This window comes from Monodon monoceros, unplaced genomic scaffold (genome assembly GCF_005190385.1).
Source record: "Monodon monoceros isolate NGI ecotype Baffin Bay Population unplaced genomic scaffold, NGI_Narwhal_1 Super_Scaffold_16, whole genome shotgun sequence".
Lineage (NCBI taxonomy): Eukaryota > Metazoa > Chordata > Mammalia > Artiodactyla > Monodontidae > Monodon > Monodon monoceros.
In genome coordinates, this window is record NW_021703772.1 from 43,196,186 (window position 1) to 43,215,227 (window position 19,042).

General features: G+C 37.8%; 1 protein-coding gene across 2 annotated transcripts in view; it reads left to right on the plus strand.

The window, feature by feature from the left end:
• The window catches only part of STAT4 (signal transducer and activator of transcription 4), a 91,694-nt gene extending 73,045 nt beyond the window's left edge, over window positions 1–18,649 (plus strand). The window contains exons 15-24 of one of the 2 annotated variants that reach the window (XM_029225126.1): window positions 6,805–6,888; window positions 8,401–8,499; window positions 10,887–11,022; window positions 12,569–12,618; window positions 12,854–12,948; window positions 14,115–14,251; window positions 14,585–14,776; window positions 16,234–16,300; window positions 17,227–17,335; window positions 18,376–18,649. In XM_029225126.1, coding sequence (XP_029080959.1) covers window positions 6,805–6,888; window positions 8,401–8,499; window positions 10,887–11,022; window positions 12,569–12,618; window positions 12,854–12,948; window positions 14,115–14,251; window positions 14,585–14,776; window positions 16,234–16,300; window positions 17,227–17,335; window positions 18,376–18,402 — 996 coding nt within the window. In that variant the 3' untranslated portion in view covers window positions 18,403–18,649. Of the gene's footprint in view, window positions 1–6,804; window positions 6,889–8,400; window positions 8,500–10,886; window positions 11,023–12,568; window positions 12,619–12,853; window positions 12,949–14,114; window positions 14,252–14,584; window positions 14,777–16,233; window positions 16,301–17,226; window positions 18,315–18,375 lie in introns of those variants that run through there. The other variant, XM_029225125.1, reaches the window with a different exon arrangement.
• The last annotated feature ends 393 nt before the right edge of the window (window positions 18,650–19,042 follow it).

Genomic DNA, 19,042 nt, shown 5'->3' on the forward strand with positions numbered 1-19,042 from the left:
AATGATCACAGACACACCATGACAGTTTCCCCAGGATTGCCAATCCAAACCTCCTTAGAATTGCAGCACCCCTTGTCTGTTTGACTCTGAGATTAGCCAGGAAGAGGTGACCTGTCAGGATGTGCATGGGCTCCTGGCTGTAGCATTGGGTGAAGGGAGGATGTTGACGTTGCCCTAGACTCATGCTGTCCCCAGAAGGCCAGGGAGAACAATGGCGCCACCTCCTTGGTTGGGGGCTGGTGAAGGGTGGAGCTCTGGGTCCCCCACCCCTGTTTCAATCAGTCAGCTCTATTTTAAATATTTTACAGATTGGGACCCAGGTGGGAAATTTACTTTTAAGAACATGTTCCAGGGTTCAAAAAGATTTGAAAACTGTTGGACTAGTCAATCTCTAAGTTCCTTTGACTGAGATTCTGTAATCCTCAGAAGTACAACAGAGGGTAGGGTCATTTTTTTCAAAATGAATTTGATTTTGAGAATCTGCTTGGAAATGAGGAATCTGTAGACATGCTATCTACAGATTCCCAGGAAGCAACCTTTCCCAGACGTCCTTAGAGCCAGCTAGAGAGTGATTGTTGAAGTGCAGAAATTGTTTGAACAGGGAGGCTGGAATTGCAGTGTCTCGAGTTTGCTCTGTCAGTAGGCTTTAACTGATAAATGACAGTTTTAGTCACAGACTGAGGTGTTAAGTAATTTTGTTTATGTGGTGGAAAGTCATGAAACACAAAGAAGCTATTAGTAAAGCCTGGGTGACTTGAGTTTCGTTTAACAAAATAGCCAGACAAATGTTCTTTCAAGGTTCAGTGTTCTCAAACACAGAGCCACCACTCACACTTCAACTAGCTTGAGCATTTTCACAGGAAGTTGATTTCCTTCTGAACTAGTTTAAGTAGTTGCAATGCTTTCTTAAGACAAACATTGGTACCAGAATAACACTAAAAACGTAGACTTTTTCTGCAACACCCTCCATACAATCCCCTTACATTATGGGCTGATAATTTGTTGTCACTTTACATTCATTTCCTATGATTCTGTGACTAAGGTCTGTCTCTCATGTGACTGTACCATTATTTCCCCTCTTACTGTTTCCCAGCATCTAGGCCAGTGGTTTCCACATGATAGGGACTCAACAAATACTCATTAAGCAAATGGATTATTGCAGTCGTTTTCTATTCCACATAGTTTTCCATGTGCGGCATTATCATAGAGTATGGCTTGTTAAGAGAGGAGCAAGATAAACAATAAGGTCCTACTGTATAGCATAGGAAACTGTATTCAATATCTTGTAATAAACCATAATGGAAAAGAATATGAAAGAGAATATGTATATATATGTATTACTGGGTCACTTTGCTATACACCAGAAACTAACACAACATTGTAAATTAGCTATACTTCAATTAAAAAAATACCAAAAAATAAAAAAAGACGAGCAAGAAATTTAGATGAAAATCATCCTTATCCCAGTCATATTTTCTTAACAGAGGTTGTCTTTCAAGTCAAAATCCAAAAGCCATAGCCACTCGTTAACATATTCTAGGTTTTCAGGGTGTGCTGTTAGACACTGAGCAGAGTAACATAAAAGAATATGGTGACATCTATACCTACCTTTCATCAGTTTGTGTATTTTTTTCCAGGAAGAGCCCTGGTCAGGTTGTTCAGCCAGTTTTCCAATTTCTTAGCAGATTATCCAGTGGGTACAATACAGTCAATCCAGTTATAATATCAATGTCATATAATATAAATATCATAAATATGGATATTTTAAATCTCTAACCATCTCAGATGGTTAAAATGGCTTTAATACAGACATTAATGGTACATCTTATCTATGATATTTTGCCAGCGTGTAAGGAATGGACTCTGGGAACGTGAGATTGAATAGTGTCTCTGGCTTGGACTGCTCTGATAAAATAATAAAGACTGTGATTGATGCCATTCAAGCTTTGAAAATTAATGACACTCTCTTCTGTCAGAACTGCTTGTCTCCAGTCATGTGTATTGTCCGTCAGCTTCCTTGCTGGATTTCATTCTAAATGTGCCTCACAGTTGCATCAGGGGTTTTAAGTAAACATTAGTAATTAGTTTGAATCACTGAGAAAACCTCTCACCACCCACATTACAGTTTAATAAAGTAATATTTAATGTACAAAGTCTTCTTCCAAAGTTAATGGACAACCCCGTGTGTCATTGCTCTGTCTGTGGAGTCCTGCCATTTGGACAGTGAGCACACAACTGCCATAACCCAAATATCTGAGGGAATTATCCATAATGAATTATCTTATATATATATATATGTACACATTTAATCATATAAATTAAACAATAGAGGCTAGAATGGGGGAGGGATAAGACTCAGAAGGCTCCCTTTGGCTGCCCTCCAGCTGTGGCCCTCCCTACAGAGAAAGATGTCTGAGTGGTCGAGGCTATGTGCTCACCCAGAATTCCCAGCTGCAGAATTCCCAGCCCCAAAGACCTCAAGCCCACTTCCAGGGCTTGTACAGACCTCTTCCCCAGGTATGCTCTTTCAAGCACAGATGACACCATCAATGCAAACATTTCTAGGCACAAGGAGAGACCTAGGGGCCACACTAGTCCAAGTAAGCCCCTCCCAGAGGTGGAAGAGAGGGGGATGGGCCACGGTCCAGGATGGCCACGCTCTCCCCAGGCCAGCATGTTTGTGGCACTTTGAGGAGTTAAAACCTGGCCAGTTAGGTCAGGTGAAAGCTTAGCTGTCAAGGCAGGAGACGAGACCATATTTTAACAGTTTGATCACTTGCTTTGTAACAGCTAAATAGTTAGACATACGGTATGTGGTCTCCATCTGTGTGCTTGCCTCAGGCTTCTAATTGTGCTGCCCAGGCTCGTGTCCCGTCCGCCACTGAACTCAGTGAGAATGTGAGCACCCCCCACCCCCCACCCCGTTAGTGAACGTGGACTTGTGGATTCTTCATTTGTCTCAGTGCTTTGCATACTGTAAACACTTCCTCCCCATAGGGCAGTGGGATTTTCTGTTGTTTAAAAAAATGTGGTTTTTGTTCACCTTGGTGCCTGAACATAGCCAACTACTTCACGTCATGCTCAATCAAAGGAAGAGCAATTTATTTATTTCAACATGTAAGGGGATGTCAGGGGAGGGGGCTGGCTGTTTGGTGTGTTTGGAGTAATTTTAGGGGTGGTCTAAGGGAATTTTCAAGAGGAATTTTCAGCATCATAACTTTCTACTAATCCAGTAAGAAGCAATCTCACCAGGTCAGTCTAGGTTACTCCAGGCAGTATAAGGTACCACAATGATCTAACCCAAGGGAGAGAGGAGTTTTTAATTTTCTATTTCCTTCTCAGGAACAAATTCTATTTTAAAGTGCCTCATTATCACCGAAGTCTTCCCCCATGTAGTTGTTTTTCATATCATCATATTAGAACTATTTTTATTTTTTGAAATTTAATACCGATGGATTCCAGCTTATTATCAACATATATTCAGCAGATGTCCCTTTCCCTCAGGGCTGACTCAGCCACCCCCAACTGCACACTGACTTTTCTAACCTAGATAATTCCACTTCTGTTCATATGTTCCCCCAGGGCTTATTTTTAAAATCGTTTTGGCTTTCTGTATCATCTGTAAATTTTCCACATCCCTTTTGAGACGAAACACAATGTGGATACATCGCATTGAGAATAACTGCCTCATAAATTCCACCCGGGGTTTTTGTTAAAATGCAGAATCTGGTTCAGTAGACCTGGGATGAGGACAGAAATCCTGTTTTTCTAACAAGCTTTTAGATGATGACAGTACTGCTGGTCCTGGGCACATAGCAAGTTGCTGTCAGATTTCATCATGGAAAAACAGCAATTTCTGTCCCACTCCTTCCCGCTCCAAACCCACTCCCCAGAGATGACCATTTTTTGAGCTATAAATATCATGCTAATATCATGCTGATACTTCCTGATTTTTTTATTTTATACACTTAACTCCTGAATTATTTCTATAAAAGATTAAGCTGTGGCTCTCTCTCTCTTTTTAAACTTTTTATTTTACATTGGAGAATAGTTGATTAACAATGTTGTGTTAGTTTCAGGTGTACAGCAAAGTGATTCAGTTATACATATAAATGTATCTATTCTTTCTCAAATTCTTTTCCCATTTAGTTGTTACATAATATTGAGCAGAGTTCGCTGCGCTATACAGTAGTACCTTGATGGTTACCCATTTTAAATTAAGCTATGGCTCTCTTATACCAGCTCTTCATACATATTAATTTCACCCATCTTCACAATATTATCATATAATGTGTTTTGGTTAGTTAATATATTCAGTGTTTACATTACTATGATTATATAAAAATTGTTAACAGCTGAACCATATAACATAGTATGATTGTATTTCCATTCTTGTATTATTTTAGTTTTCCCTGGATTTATTAGTTGCCTCAGATCTTTTATTTAATCAATTTATTTTATGTAACTGTTACTAATGTAGCCCCAAACTTTCCTTCAGAACTTGAAAGGTCCTTAAAATATAGTCATACAAGTCCATCTGAATTTCTGTCTTTTTCTTTCTTTTTGGCAACATCCCTCTGGGAACCCTCCATCTCTTGCTCCAATCTGGGCCAATTGCCCTCTGATCCTGTTGCACAATCGTGTTTTGTGTTTCTGTTTTCTGGTTTTTATAAACTTACTCTCACCATCATCCTGGGGAATGAGTGCATCTCCTACTTTATTAGGTATTGAGACATTATTCTCAAAAAGTGATTGTACCAACTCCCATCAGAATGTATAAGAGTTACCATTGGGTTATGCCTTTGATAGTTCCTCTACTCCATTTCCTCTATTCTCTTTCTGGAACTTCTGTTTGTTGTTTTGAGTTTGTTATTCTTTATTTGTTATCTTTTCTATCCTATTTTTTATTTCTTTGGGTTTTTTTTGTTTTTTTTTTTTTTGGTTTTACTTTCTGGGACATTTCCTCAGCCCTACTTTCAGCTCTTCTATTGTTTTGTCTATTTCTCTTATTATATTTTTAATTGTTCATCATTCTTTTCTGAATGTTCCTTTTGGTAGTATACTATTCTCCTTTCATGGATGTAATGTATTGGTTACATCTGTAAGGATGTAACATCTGAAGTCTTTTAAACATCTTTAAGAACTTTTTAATGAACAAAATGTATATGTATATACAACTATATACTAAAGTACATAGAGAAATACAATGAACCTTCATTTTTACATCACCCAACTTCAACAATAATTAACATTTTCCCTGTCTTAGTTAATCTATTTTCCCCATAAACACACACATTTTGCCTGGAGTACTTAAATTCCAGATAGTATAGCATCTTACTCATTGATATTTTGGTAGGTATCTCTTATCTAGAAGATAAAATTTTTAAAAAACCTAACCACAATACACTTATCACAAAAAAAACGAAAATAGCATTTACTTAAAATCTTTCCTTAATAAAACTCCATTATTTGTTCAAATTTCTCCACTATCTTGAAAAGATCTTCTTACAGCTGGTTTGTGCAAATCAGTATCCAAGCAATGTTCACCCATTACAGTGGTTGATTTGCCCCTTTCTTATGCCATTTATTTGTTGAGCTAATGTATAAAACTGAGCCTGATATACTTTTTTTATTATAATATTTTTTATTATAGTTTTTTTAAACTTTTCGTTTGCTTTTTGCATTCTCTCTTTTTTTCTGAGTTCTTGGTTGTTGATTTTTGTATCTGCATTTCATGTGAGAGGCTTTGTCAAATGTTGGATGACCATTAGTTTACTGTTTAAGAGCACTAAAAAACTGGAAGTTCTGTGTGCATGGTAGGGATTTAGACTTAAGAGTGATTATTAGGACCTGGCTGTCTCACTGGGGGGTCCCTAAAGGTAGTATCTGTAAGTTGTTTCTCCCTTGGTCTGGTTACCTCCTGGATATCTCTCCTGGAGGTGTCAAGCAGAGACAGGGGCATGGGCTTCCCCTAGATTTGACAGGATCCTCCCGCACAGTACCTCACCCTGCCCTCATCTTGGCCTTGTATCCAAAATGCAGAGAGCCTCTCTAGTTCCTCTGATACATCCACTCCAGAGAGTAAACTTCCTGGCTCCCACCAGTGTCGGGGAATGTTGGGAACCTCGTTGCAAGGGCTGGGGCTAGTAACTGCTCCTCCTGTTCAGCCCTCACTCCGGACTCAGGGGGCCCAGTGTTTCCAACCCCTGGTTCTGAGACACACTACCCCTACTGCCACCCTTGCTCCACACTCCCCTACCTCTCATTTTGAGACCTAGATTACAGCTTTATTTTCCTGGAAAGTAAATAAAACCCTAGCTATTACTTTACTGAAGTTTCTGGAAGGAGCTGGGGAAAGTCCACGTTTTACACCTACCATGTTTAACCAGAAGGAAATCTTGCTTTTTTAAAAAAAACAAATCCATCATGACATTGACTTGTTTCTTTTATAGCTACACACATATGGCTTGCTTTTATTAATGGTTGGTAAGTCAAAAGGGCTAACTTCCAAAATTAAAAATAAGGAAAAACTTGTCTGAATTCAACTGATGAAAATATACTGGAATTGTAAAAACTAGAAATTATATTGTTTTGGAGACTTAAAATCATTCTGTTTGTGGAAATGAAGATTTCTCAAACTCTGTATATACTTTAAATAACCTTTTAAATAATAAGAAGGAATGTTCCATAATAGGAGGTGTCTGAGGGTATTTACTTTAAGAATTTACTAATGTTTATAAAAGCATGCCTAATAATAGATAACAACTATGTATTTGTAAGATAGCAATTTCTTTCTCCCCTTAGGGCTGTCACATGGTGACTGAGGAGCTTCATTCCATAACATTTGAGACACAGATCTGCCTCTACGGCCTCACCATAGATTTGGAGGTAGGTATTTCAAGGAATATCTACTATTTACTAATAACATTTTCAGGAATTGGTCATCATTTGAAGATGAAAGCTCAGTATTTTCTAGGTTTTAGTACATTCCTTATTCATCATTTTTGTTTTAATTTAGGAAATCAGTATGTCAAATATTCACTGATTCGTCAACATATATTATTCTGGTTAAATATAAATGATAAAATCTCACAGTCATTATAATTCAAGACTTATTGAATAATTTGTTGCCCAGACTGTTTTTTTGTCTGTTTGTTTTCTGGGATTCCCTGAGTCATGGATACTCAGAGGAAAGCCTAAAGAGAAATAAGTATACTTGAACCATGTCATGTATGATATATTTTCAAAATTTTAACGTGTACGTAAAAATCCCTCAGAAGAAAGGTTTTATAGTATAATGAACAAAGACCAATGATAGGAACATTAATGGTACATTGTTTTGATCCTCTTATAACTGTTACTATTGAACTCAACGAAGGAATAAGGAAACTGGGGATTAAGTTGAACATGATTGACAATGAGCTCTTGAAGGCAGGACATTACACCTTTATCCCTCCATTACCTGTGCCTAGCACAATGCCTAGCACATAATAGATGCTCAACATTTGTTGAATAAATGAATGAGCGCATGAATGAACAAACGCAATTTCACATGATTGAATATGGTCCTATTTGTAGGATATGTTTTTTTAGAGTTCTGCCTTTGCTCTTTTATCTTAACGAATGTAAACATGTTTATAAAATTTTCCATGGATTCTTTCCTCATCTCTTTTCCTTAAATGTCTGTTTCCATGAGCTATTAAGTTCCTCAGGTGGGTATTTCACTGTCTACAAGCAACCTAACCTCCGTTAATGGGAAGGGACTAATGTAAGTTGGTTAGAGTCCCAGACTAGTCTGTGAAGCCTGTTTATTCTGTAAGGTTGAAAACTTCAGCACGAAAGTACTAAGTTGGGTGCCATGACAACAGATGAGGCAGCTCTATCTCCCATAATGCTTTGTTTTCCAAGATCGCTTGCCTCTCCATCTTCTACAATTAAAACTCCCATATCTGATACTGACATTAATTAGATGTTAGATCATAATTTGAATATATTAATCCGTTCCAGAGATAAGTTTTAAATTAGATTCTTAATGTAATTTATTAAGAGGAAATTTGCTAAGTCAATACAAGCTCTAATTAGTTACATTTTAGGCAGTACATGACATAAGAAAGTAAAAATACCTCCACAATGTCAAGGAAGATATTGGAGCTGACTGACCAAGCACTCTGAAAGGATTCCTATTTGTATAGCTCCTTTCCTCCCTGTACCTTGACTCATATATGCTCAGAAGGTTCCAGTGCCTTCATGAATCATTTTAGTGACCAAGGCAGTATAGACACCACTGCCTTGGAGGAGTGGGGTTGGCTTGAGATGACCCTTTAGGGAAGAGGGCCAAGTGTAAAATCAGTGTAAGGTACTACTACCTGTAATAACTGTGCTATTTTTCTTTTTAACCAGACCTGCTCATTACCTGTGGTGATGATTTCCAATGTCAGTCAGTTACCTAACGCTTGGGCATCCATCATTTGGTACAACGTGTCAACCAATGATTCCCAGGTACAGTCTCTTTCTATTCCTGTTTCTCCTCCTTTAATTCTATTTGATTTTTTTTATTGTTAACAAAACCCATCTGCCCCAAAAGATGTGTGTGTGTGTGTGTGTGTGTGTGTGTGTATAAATTTTGGCATGTCTTTGTGGGTTGTTTATTCCAAAATTCCAATATATTCAGTTGTATGATTCCTCCCTCATGTCATATTTAAAGTAATATGTTCTGATGTACTTGGACCCTGAGAGAGTTCTGGCTAGCAGAAGTGACAGACAGGTATTCTTTATTTCTGACAGTCTGGTCAGCTCCCAACTCTGTACATCACAGAGAGTTCTAGGGCCATCCTGTGGCTCTGTTAACTAGGCTCTGGGGAGACTCCTCTCTCCAGAATTTGATGTCCGACTGTTGTGTTTACCTCCTCAACTACTTCTGGCCACACCTTATCCACACAGGCTCTTCCACAAAGGTAGAGAATTGGTTTCAAATAAGTGACTAGAATATTCATCAATCTCGCCTAACGACACTATACAAATTTTCAAGTTGATTATAGATTTAATCCATTCTAGGCTCAAATTGGGTTTTAATGCCATCTGGTGTTTATTTAAGATATGGAAGAAAAATTGGCCTCAAGTTTCAAAGCAAGCAGAGAATAGAAGCTCTTCTTAAAAGAAGGCCAAGGAAGGGTGTGGCAAAAAAGATGAGTCAGCATTTCCCCTTGCTCCCTCTTACAAAACCCCAGTGTGTTGTCCTGGAAACCACCAAGGTCTAGAGAAAATAGGTCAGATGTAAATATTTCTTCTTGATTCAAAGCAAGTGTTTCTTCCAAAGGGAAGAATTATTTTACCTCAGGTCCTAGCAATAGGAATAGTCATGATGAGTCAGCTCCAAGTTCCTTTGCTTTTGTTTTAATGTGCCTAATAAGGAAACAGCATGGAAAATGACTCAGCCCTGTTCCTTCTCATCCTCTGGTGCCCTGGCCTCTGAGGGAGATTAACTGCAGAGAGGAACGCTGTACAGAGTGCCCTGTGCTTTACTTCCTCTCGGCCTGCAGTGAGAACAGAACTCACTAGAAAAGTTACCTGGTCTGTAAAGCCAAGAACAGCCAACACTTCTGAGATTTAATGTCATTCCCCATTAGGAGCTACACATTTGGAGCTTTTCATCCAATTCTAGGATGTAGGAAGGAAGATGGGATACTCTGTCCTCCAGCCTCAGAGTGCAGTGCTGCTACACTTAGCTTTCTTCAGCATCCTTCTTCTATAAGAAAGCCACCAAAGTTGTCACACTAACCGTCTTGGATTCTGCTCTAGTCTTGGATGAGGAATCTGGAGATGTATTTCATATACAGCTCCTAACACATAAATGCACAGCCTACATACAGAGTTCAGCAGAACAAGGAACTCTGGTTTCTCTTCCTAACTCTATTCTGCTTCAAAACCTAAGCTACTAGACCTTGATTATGTTCTATGCTTTTTGGTCATTTGTCCAGACATAATCCTTAGGTTCAAGGAAAACTGCCCCTCTAGAAATTCTTTCTCTCCATTCCTCTCCTACCTATTTCTCACTCCTTCTTGGATGCTGTGTCCTCTTTTATTGCCACCTTCTGAAGTCTCTTGAATTGGTTCCTTTTCTTGCTGCCCAGCTTAGTTCAGGTTCGCCAAAGGCCTTCTCCCCATACTGCAATGGATTTCTTAATTCCTCCCCCCGCCCTTCCTTTCTTAAAACATCTTTCTCGGCTTTAACACCTTCTGCTTTCCAGTAATCTGAGGTGAAGCCTTCTGTTCCACCACTGTTGACCCATTTTCTGGTACAAACAATCTTACTTGCAGTTGATCATACCAAAGATCCTCTTGCCTAGAGCAAAATAAGAAAAGACTATAGTCCTATCCATAAAACAGGAGTCCCAGGTTAATTATGATTCATATTGTAGGGTCCCCTTCCTTAGCCTGGGACTTAACTGTCTTTGTGCTTTGGGATGCTTTGTCTGGTCAAGGTATAACTTGTACCAATCCATGATAAACCAATTAAATAACATGATATAGGTCTTGTTTAAGATTAATATTATTTCAGAAGAGAGTATTTGTCTAACTTGTTGAACAGTGTTCAGTACTTGTATGAGTTGGTTGATAGACTATAGTCTAGGGAAAGTTAAAGAGCTACACAGTGATTCTTTCAAGGATAAGATAGAGCCATATATTATATTAGATTCAAAGAACAAGGGACTCTTTAGGAAAAGGCAAAATCAGTCTTACTATAAAAGCACAATAGAGATGAGACAATAGCTCTGTACTATTAACTTAGGCTGGCCTAAGGAGTTTAAATCAGGAATCCTATGTGTTGAACTACAGTGTGTTCAATGTGATTAATACATATAATCATCACTACAACTCTGTTTCAGAACTTGGTTTTCTTTAATAACCCTCCATCTGCCACTTTGAGTCAACTCCTGGAAGTGATGAGCTGGCAGTTTTCATCATATGTTGGCCGAGGCCTGAACTCAGATCAACTCAATATGCTGGTCGAAAAACTTACAGGTAAGATCTGGTAGATGTGGAGGACTTGCCCCTGTTTTTGGTACTCAACCGTTCTAAAGAATGAGGGTGATATTACTATTAATAATAATAATGATCATCACAATTTATTGAGTGCCTACTACATCGCTGGGCATAGGGCTAAATGCTATAGTATCTTTCTCACAAAATTTCCTTAAGGCAGAATATTGAGGATAATTCTTCATTCTATCCATTTTATACATGGGGATACTTAAGTTCAGAGGTTAAGTGACTTGCCACAGCTAGTACATACTAGAGCCAAGATGCAGGCCAGGGCTGTCCAGTTCTAAAGCCCCTTCCTTTCCACTCCACACTCCAGCCTCCAGGGTGTTCTTATGCCATTTCCACTGAATGTACTGTGAAGCCTTAATGGTGCCTTGATCTTCATATTAATATTGCAATGGTCATTAACCAACTGGAAAACAGCTGATCCCAGGATCAGGAAATTTATTATAAATTTAAAACTATCCAGGTAATACTTAATTCTTCATATCGAGAAAATTTCCGTTTTGACTGATATTTCTAAAGTTTGCAAAATAGTCACTGGTGCTCCATGTAGTGACTACAGTGTAAACTTTTTATAAAAGAATTTTAAAAGATGTGTATATTTTGACAAGTATGGAGTGAACACATTTGGCACCAAGAAAAGAGTTAAAATTGAATTTGTATACATTTCTAGTTAAAGTAGAGCCAAAGATGAATTTGAGCAGCAGTAGTAGAATCGTGTGTGATTTGGTTAAATTTGACTTAAAGTGATGCTGGGTCGCCCTTGTACTTACTATCCGATCAATTAGTGTTTAAATAAATAGGAAATATTACAAAATTTACTTAATGTAAATATCCTTTTTGATCCTTATTTAATTCATAAACCACAATAGTAGGCATTCAATAAATATTTGTTAATGAGTGAATAAACCTTTTAAATATATACAGTATAGATAGCAGCCATATCCTTTCGGGTCTTCATCAAATTTTTCTCATAATTTCCTTAAATTTTAGATAGAACCTCTTTTATCATTGTGCTGGATCAAAACAGTCAGTGGTTCCTTATTGCCAAGTGGATCACTAGTTCATTCTTTTCATGACAATATTCAAGACTTCTGGCATTCTGGCTTTCACAAATTTATTTTATAATGTTTATTTACCAACATTAGGCTGCACTTACTTTCTCCTATATAAGCTGTGTTCATATCTACTACACCTCATCCTACATTATTCTTGCTACTGGAGTGGCCTCTTCCTTCTCCTCTGACAATTTATATCCTATCCATTCATGGAGGTCTTGTTCTAGACACCCACCCACTTCCTAAGGCTATCTTTAGCTCCTCCATTGAAAAGAATTCTTTCCTAGATAAAAAAATTTCATGATATCTTTTATTTTTACTGTTTCTAGCATTAAATACACTGTAAACCCATAGCAGGTGCTTAGGAAATGCTTAGCAGTGGTCGGGGGGAGAGATCTAAATTGAGCACCAAATTGAGGAGTCTAATTGTTTAATAACAATCTCATTCTTTTCTTTCATTTTAGTCCAGTCTAGCTACAGTGATGGTCATCTCACGTGGGCCAAGTTCTGCAAGGTACAAACAGGGGGAGGGGTAGCATCATTTAGATTTTTTTTTAGTATTCCTTTTTAAGCCTCCATATTATAATTTGGGATTTCGAGGATTTCCTGGATAAGGTTATTTTAAGAAGAAACTCGAAACTGTTTTTTCATTTAAAGGAAATATTTCATTGAAAAAAGGAACTTGAATTACCATACTAACATTACTATTGAAATAATCATTGTCCTAACATGTTTGTTTATTCCAATAGGAGCACTTACCTGGTAAATCATTTACCTTTTGGACATGGCTTGAAGCAATATTAGACCTAATTAAGAAACACATTCTTCCCCTTTGGATTGATGGGTGAGTTATAGCCTATATTTTCTATATGAACTCATTAGGTTCTTATTTTTATGCTGTCAATTTTTTTGCCTTTTTAAAAACATTGAAGTATAGTTGATTTACAATATTGTGTTAGTTTCAGGTGTACAGCACAGTGATTCAGTTATACATACATATATATGTGTATATATATATTCCTTTTTAGATCCTTTTACCTTATAGGTTATTAAAAAGCATTGCGTATAGTTTCCTGTGCTATACAGTAGGTCCTTGTTGGTTATCTATTTTATATACAGTAGTGTGTATATGTTAATCCCAACATAAATCCTAATTTATCCCTCCCTCCAACCCCCATTCCCCTTTGGTAAAATCCTAATTTATCCCTCCCTCCAACCCCCATTCCCCTTTGGTAACCATTAGTTTGTTTTCTATGTCTGAGAGTCTGTTTCTGTTTTGTAAATAAATTCATTCGTATTATTTTTTAGATTCCACATATTAGTGATATCATATAATATTTGTCTTTCTCTGTCTGACTTCACTTAGTATGATATCCTCTAGGTCCATCTATGTTGCTGCAAATGGCAATATTTCATTCTTTTTTATGGCTAAGCTTCCATTGTGTATATATACTACATCTTCTTAAGCCAATTATCAGTTGATGGACACTTAGGTTGCTTCCATACCTTGCCTGTTGTAAATAGGGCTGCTATGAACATTAATAATAAATGCTGGAGAGGGTGTGGAGAAACGGGAACCCTTGTACACTATTGGTAGGAATGTAAATTGGTGCAGCCACTATGGAGAACAGTACAGAGGTTCTTTAAAAAAAAAAGAGTTACCATATGATCCAGCAATCCCACTCCTGGGCATATATCCAGAAAAGATAAAAACTCTAATTTGAAAAGACACATCACCCCAATGTTCATAACTGCATTATTTATAGTAGTCCCTTTTTCTTTTCTTTCCTTTTTAAGCATATCTAGTGCCATAGTGTGGAAAGTAGTTGCAGTTTCTCACACTTTATAGAGTATTAATATTTACTTTAATCTGTATAAGAGTATTTCAGGCACTACTGACTTTTTATTATATCACAACAAATTCAGGTCTGTTCTTTGTGAAAGCAATAAATGCAAATGCAATAAATTATAGTCTTTGATCAGATAAAACTGTGCATGTTCTATTTTTAGGTATGTCATGGGGTTTGTTAGCAAAGAGAAGGAACGACTCTTGCTAAAGGATAAAATGCCGGGAACCTTTTTGTTAAGATTCAGTGAAAGCCACCTTGGAGGAATAACTTTCACCTGGGTGGACCATTCTGAAAATGGTACATGCTCACTATTATTTATTCATGTGAAATTAGTATTGTGTTTGGTTACTGGTCTTTCCATCTTCAGAAGTGTGTGGCTTGCTGTTCTGTCTTTTATGTGTTCAGTGGGCCTGAATATTAGTTGTTACAGTTGTTTCAGAGGAGGGTAGCATGAATTTCTCACAGCCTATGTGGGTGTCCTGTATCACGTGGCAATCTGTACTGTCCACATGCAGAGAAGGGCTGGCATTGTTTTACAACAAGTGACATGAACATAATGTGGGTGGGAAGAATGGCCACAAAGAATGCCTGCAGGAACCTGAATATTCTCTCTGTTTTCTCTTTTTCCAGGAGAAGTGAGATTCCACTCTGTAGAGCCCTACAACAAAGGCCGGTTGTCTGCTCTGCCATTTGCTGACATCCTTCGAGACTACAAGGTTATTATGGCTGAAAACATTCCTGAAAACCCTCTGAAGTACCTCTATCCTGATATTCCCAAAGACAAAGCCTTCGGTAAACACTACAGCTGCCAGCCATGTGAAGGTTAGGTTCTTTCCGTTTGCTTTGCTTCTTAAGATTTTGGAAAATAATCTCAGATTGGAGTAAAGTAAATGAAGTTCTTCCCTTTATGTTGACTTTTATCGTTATAAGATCTATGAGGTATGTGGAGGTCAAAGCCTTAGAAATGAAGTGGTGTGTCAGCAGTTCCCGAAAAGGAACAGCTGGGGCTGTCCAGCTAGCAGAGCACTTAGTAATCGGTAGCTGTAGACGGACTTCACCATGGCCATGGGAGCCTCTCAGCCACTGGTAGAGTTTCGGTTTTCTCCTTTCTAATAGGAGTGGCACCAACTTCACCTCTATGCCTGGGGAGAGGAAAAGAAAGAGGAGGTAATGATTAGAAAGCTGTTAAAAGTTAGGCAAGGCTGTTTTTTACAAAAGAAGCTCAGGGTTGATAAGCTTTATATTTTTTACTTACTGTAGTCTCACAACTCAGAAAGTATTGTTCATTTACCAGGGAGGGGACAAGGGGGTCTGTGCTTCATACCCTTCCTCGCAGCCTATCAATAACAAGTCTTGACATACCTGCCTTTTCTGTTGTATCCTAAGGGTCTAAAATGATACCTGGCCAAAACAGGTATTTGGTAAATATTTGTTGAATACATGAAAAGAACATTCATGAAATAGCTATATAATTGTAATATAAGTTCACTATTCTGTTTCTTTAAATCGAAGTATATACAATCCATTACAATATTTCATCTGTAGCAACTAAATACATGAGCATCATCATGTGGAATATCGTACAGCTGTCACTCACAGGTGGTGACTTGCTGCCACCCTCCTTCATCCCCCTCTGAAGCAAACAAAAGACAACAACCACCACAAAAACCTGTGGCTTTTAAGTGTTTCTACATCTGACTGAATGAAATAACAAGTGTCAATGCAACAAATTACAGCTGAAAAATTACAGTTGGTCCTTACTATTGGATCACACACAAGTTCAACGTAGTATACCAGAGAAATCTGGGGGGGTTTCCAAGGTGAGGTTTGCACATGACTGTTACTACAGCGCAGCAGTGCTTTTAGTAACACTGATGTCTGTGCCTCAAAACTTTGTGTAATTATAAGATTATGATTGGTGTCAGTTTTAATGAAAAGAATTGCGTTACTATAAATCCCCAATCCATGAATAAATCTGTCCTTATAATTAAACTTAAATGTAACATGGAAGACAGGTAATATAGTTGATTCCCAATTTTTCTCACACAGTTTAGAGCATTAATATGTAAAGTCAGGTTAGGCCTGCCAAGAGATTTGTTTCTCTCTTCTTGCACATTTTATGCTCATCTAAAATGCTGTTTCATCTATTCAACTAAAAAAATTTGTGAATCACTAGACAATTGTATTATCTCTTCTTTTTAGTATCACTTTTTTAGACTTTTTTTTCTAATTTTATCAATAATAATAACATTTTCCCCCAACATACCTTTCTTTTCCAGTTTCAAGACCAACAGAAAGGGGAGACAAAGGTTATGTCCCTTCTGTATTTATCCCCATCTCAACAATGTAAGTAATCTTAGTCACATGTAAAATAGCTCTTATTGAACTTATCCAAAAAAAGCTGGAAATTTAAGAGTAGAGCAGGGTACATATAACGGAGAATAAAGCATTTTAATGCTCAATGTCCCATTACCTTTAACACATAAAGCTAGTCTTCAGGATGCACCATGAAGCCCATCACGAAGGAATTCTAAAGTTGCCCTTTTATATGCCTTATATTCCATAGCAGGCTGAAGGCTCTGATTTCAAATGATGAATTAGGCATCTCAGTGTCACAAATAGATGAAGTCCTAGAAATGAGTTCTGTTGGGGAGATGGAAATTTCCCCCTCTACCCCTTCCAGTTCTTATGGCTGGACTAATAATAAAATTGACACAAGGTAGATTAACAGGATAAAAGGAACAAATTTTAAGTCGTGTGCATAGAAGTCTCATAGAAATGACTGAAGAAATGGCCAAAACAGGCAGCTTTTATTCTTTTTTGGGCAAAAGGTCAATAAATTTGTGAGGAATCGACAGGAAAAAGATACTTAGGCTTTGGGTGCTTAAGTCGTGAAGAATCTAAACAGAGTTTGCACCTGAGGTATTAAATTAAAGAAGTAACAAGGTTCATTTGTACAGGCTTCTCAGCCCCGAATGAATCCCCTGTCTCTGGCAAGAAGGATGTTCTTCCACCTCCAGATGCAAGGAGGGCGCCTCTCACGGAAGAGATTTATTTCCTGCTTTCGGGGAGGCAAAGAGGAGGGTCAGAGTGTCCCTCCTGCGTTGGTTCTTTCTTAAGTAACTTAAGTCATTTAATTCAAAATAATTGATATGCCACTGAGGCACATTTTGGAGTGGCCTGCCCTGAGCCCTAACAGTTCCTAACACAGTAAGTCACTACAAGCTATTATTTTTAATCCCTTTCCATATTTACCCTGTCATCTCTTTAAGCCGAAGTGATTCAACGGAGACACATTCTCCAACAGACCTTCTTCCCATGTCACCAAGTGTGTACGCAGTGCTGAGAGAAAACCTGAGTCCCACAACAATTGAAACTGCGGTATGTCCCCTTTCTTTCCATTGCTGTCAAGGGCATTTCTGAGGAAGCGAAGGTGGTGTGTGAATCAACGAGGGGTGAAGATCTGCAGTGAGAAAACACATTTGTTGGAACAAATCCATGAGCATAACACTAGGGGTGTACGTCTGTATGGTCCTGCGTGTTGCTGATGTTAGGGGCATTGGAAGCAGATACCTACACTGACTTGAACTGCTTTGAGGTCTTTCCATCAAAAGCCATCCAAGGGCAAAATATCTCTGTATCCTCCTACTCAAGTACACTTCATCCCTACTTCCACCATCAGCCCCACCAATCTCCACCACTCTCCCCACTGTAGCAGACAATACTTATATGTCATTATATGCAAGTCTAGTTTAATATTTTATTTTAGCAATTCAAGCACCACAAATTCCAATTTTTCTTGATTATTGGTCCTATCCTGGGAGCTTCTTCAAGTAGTATATGAACAACAATCAAGAGCAGTATAATAATACTCCTTTGAGAACTGAGTCATAATCTTATATGCTACTATGTGCTTTAGGATGCATTCTATCTAGTATTATTCCCCAATATTGTCAAACAGTTCAAAACCCCAATTACATTAGGATGCATGTACATCAGAATAATAGATTCTTGGAGGGACCCTGAGCTCCAAGAGATTAGTGTCTGGCTGTAAATCAAGTGGTTTTTAGTCCTTCTCTTGAAGATTTCCAGGGATAGAAAAACTTATTCCAATGTTAATTGTCCTTAAATCATTTAGTTGTAAGAGGACTTTTGCTACATTTTACACCCATTTCTTCATTACGTTTTTATGGGATGAATAGGCCTCCTTAAAATCGTTTTTATTTATTTTAAAGTTGTGTTTTATTTTAGATTGATCAACCTTAGTTACTTTTGTAAGTACTGTACTTAGTAGTTAATTGGTAGAAAGATTATGAAGTAAAGTATGTATTTAGTAGACAAGAGAATGTTTACCTAAGAAATGGTGACTTACTTGCAAAACAATAGTTTGCTCAAAGGTCATTTTCATTTTCCAATTTTAGATGAAGTCTCCCTATTCTGCTGAATGACACGATAAGCTCTTGACACCCAAAAGAAGGAAGCAAATGAAAAAGTTTAAAGACTGATCTTTGCCAACAATCACATCTTGTTTCTTCAGCTTTGTATATACCGATTTCCAGGGAATGGTAAAGTTCGAAGCTTTCCTCTCACTGGTATGACACACCCAAATGGGAATGTCATGATTGAAATGCTAAAAACCAAAGCTTCAGATAAAACACTTTAAGAAACCAATGTTAATATAATATTAACAAAAGACTCATTTGTATGTATTTGTTTCATTTCTGATTCTGTTTCTCTTGTGTTACTTATGATTTTGGCTCTAGCAGGTTTAAGTGTTAAGATTTCACAACAGGTCAAAAATAACAAAGTCACACGTACATTACTCAGAAACCATCAGGATGGCCTGATGGAAAAGCCTAATAAGCTAACGTCCTGAGTTCTAGCAAGTAAGAGTCATCACACTAGATTCAAGATGGAGGTAATGACAGGGCATTAACAGCAGCAATTCACACGGTGTGTGTCCAGGGGTGAATTAGGAAGCCTCTTGGTTGTTATGTCAACATTGTCCTAACTTCAGAATTCACAGCTGCTGGTACCACGGCCAGGGACACCTCTCCTATTAGGGAGAGAGATCCAGAGTCATTCCTG